Here is a 2899-nt window from a genome sequence, read left to right as displayed (position 1 = left end):
TAATTTCCCCCCCAAAATGAGTAGACGTGGCACTATGCATCACTTTTATTTATTATACTTTAAAAGGGCAATTAATGTCCATTTTGTTTAGTCATTGATTCTCTCTTTCTTTATACTGCCTGTCTGCTGTTTTTGACCTTTTATCTGAACACTATCTAGTGTAAACCACAGTGCCTCAGGAAGACTCCACTGCCCGCTAAGCTCAGATAGGAAACTGTTGTGGTTCACTGCAAAATAACTGTTAGACGGGGCATTTTTTGTCTTTAGGCATTCTCTGTTTGTTCTTTGTAAATGTTTTGTTGAAAATGTTATCTTTTTAAATTCATAATCAGAGGATGAACACGTGTGTCTTTCTGTGAATCTAATGCTGACTGCATGTTTATAGAATATAATTTTCTATGCATTCGTGTTACAATTTCTTTATTTCAAATTGAATACTATTTTCCTCAGTAATGACTGTCTCAGTCATCTTATGTTTGTCATACTGTAGGAAGCATGTTGTTTAAAACAATTCTGCAGACATATTTTGGGCATAGAACTGCAACAAAGGTTTTTTTCACTTTAATAGTGAAATAGTAATTGAAATTATTAGCAATATCGAAAGGTTTTGTTATAAATGACCCATAAACGATGGAGATTAATTGGGTTTTCTGCCCATGATATCATTTATGGTACTCCAAAGCATTTTTCCAATGTCATTTATCTTGGTTTCGTAATATAATTTCTTATTTTTGTTAAATTCAGTCACCAAATTTCTCAATTTATAGTATGTCAACCAATCAGAGCTTAAGACTGTGTCATCTAAAATAGTTGTTCTTTGTACGGGGACAGGAAACACAGATGTATTTGTGGCCCATTTTAAAAGCAAGTCTTGTTTTTCCTCATTACAGAGCAACAAGGATGAGAAGGTCTTCTCGTTTGCCTGAGGTGACAGCTTTACTTGTGATAGGCATTCTGTTCTTGGTCATCATTTTCTTTAAAGAGGACATTCCTCCTGATGAACCCTCTAACCATGTCCAGATAAACAGAATGGAATCAACCTACCAAAACAGACCCCAGAAACCAACCAGTGAGAGCGCAGGTGTTTTCACCTGGGGCCATTGTCAACGGAATGAGTCTGCCGCCAATGTGTCAGGGTTTTCCTCTCTGCCTGATCACATCCAAGACTTCCTCTTCTATCGTCACTGCCGCCACTTCCCAATGCTGCTGGACGTACCTGATAAATGTGGAGGCCCTCACAAGTCTGCTGACGTCTTCCTTCTGCTGGTCATAAAAAGCTCACCTGTGAATTACGACCGCCGTGAGGTACTACGGAAAACCTGGGCCAAGGAGAGACTGCAGAACGAAGTGTGGATCCGCAGGATTTTTCTCTCTGGAACCACAGGCACAGGCTTTGAGAAGCACACGCTAAACAAGCTTTTACGACTGGAGAATCGTGAGCATAATGATATCTTGCAGTGGGACTTCAACGACTCCTTCTTCAACCTCACCCTGAAGCAAATCGTGTTCTTAGAGTGGATGGACAAGAACTGCCGCCAGGCCAGATTTCTCTTCAACGGTGACGATGATATCTTCGCCAACACAGATAACATGGTGGACTTCCTTCAGAGCCAGAAAAACAAAGATGTTGACATGCACCTTTTTGCGGGCTATCTAATCCGCTATGTCGGACCCATTAGAGAGTCAGGGAGCAAATACTATGTCCCAGTCCAGGTTCAAGAGTCAGACTCATATCCCCCTTATTGTGGTGGAGGGGGCTTCCTGCTCTCTGGATACACAGCTATGGTAATTTACAAAATGTCCCATACCATTCCCATTTTGCCAATTGACGACGTCTACATGGGAATGTGTCTGGAAAAGGCTGGTCTTAGGCCAGAGTCCCATTTTGGTATCAGGACTGCTGGACTGCAAGTCCCCTCCCAAAAAGTGGACGCTTACGACCCTTGTTATTACAGGGAAATAATTCTAGTACACAGATTTCTACCCCATCAGATATATATTATGTGGCATGGAATACATGAACCTAACTTGAAATGTGGGAAGTTGCAAGGTTCACTATAACCCGTGAAATCAGTTGCCTGCTCAGATTTCTTTTTCAAATCTTTTTTGCCAAGCAATTACTGAGGTGTGCCCTCTCAAAGCAGGTTTTATTCCTGCTGTATTTCTCTAGTGTACACCACAGTGCCTCAGGAAGACCCCACCACTCGCTAAGCTCAGATAGGAAACTGCAAAATAACAATATGTTAGACAGGGCATTCTTTGTCTTTAGGCATTCTCTGTTTGCTGTTTGTAAATTTTATATTTTTAAATGAATAATCAGAGGATGAACACCTGTGTGTCTTTCTGTGAATCTAATGCTGACTGAATGTTTATAGAATATAATTTTTTATCCATTTGTATAACAATTGTGAACAGATCAGATTGTCCGAAGCACCCTACACAGGTGGGAGACATAAAATGAACAGACCAGAGGCAGTGGTTGTGGTTTCCTTTTCTTTTGTATCATTTACTAAACGGGTCTTCTTTCGCCCGACAAAATAACTCCAGTACAGGGGACGTCCAACGCTGAAACACCAGCGTAACAAAACATGAACTAAGCTGTTGACCTAAAGGGAAAGCAAAACAATAAACAGCTTCTCCTGTCTTAGACTATCGTCTACACATAACAGTTAGAGGAGGAACGCTACTCTCTACCTAAAGCCTGTCTTGGTTAACAGAGAGACAAGGTGCCCAGTCACAGATGCTTTCTCCGAGGTAGGAAAAACTGACGTCCTCACAGGTCCCCGTCTCTACTCCCAATCCTCCCCCAGCTCCTCTCCTGGCACACCTATATAGAGGATTATTATTTTTTATTTATTAAAAAAACAAATCATTTAAAAAAGCAATTAGTGAGCCCAGC

General features: G+C 40.9%; 1 protein-coding gene across 1 annotated transcript; it reads left to right on the top strand.

Moving 5' to 3' along the window:
* The first annotated feature begins 244 nt into the window (after window positions 1–244).
* Window positions 245–2222, top strand: LOC129869287 (N-acetyllactosaminide beta-1,3-N-acetylglucosaminyltransferase 3-like). Its single transcript, XM_055943643.1, has one exon. The coding sequence runs from the start codon at window positions 841–843 to the stop codon at window positions 2059–2061; it is 1221 nt and encodes a 406-aa protein (XP_055799618.1). The 5' UTR covers window positions 245–840; the 3' UTR covers window positions 2062–2222.
* The last annotated feature ends 677 nt before the right edge of the window (window positions 2223–2899 follow it).

Source organism: Salvelinus fontinalis, chromosome 14 (genome assembly GCF_029448725.1).
Source record: "Salvelinus fontinalis isolate EN_2023a chromosome 14, ASM2944872v1, whole genome shotgun sequence".
Classification (NCBI taxonomy): Eukaryota; Metazoa; Chordata; class Actinopteri; order Salmoniformes; family Salmonidae; genus Salvelinus; species Salvelinus fontinalis.
The sequence above is the reverse complement of the archived record's forward strand: the minus strand, read 5'-3'. Positions and strand labels throughout refer to the sequence as shown.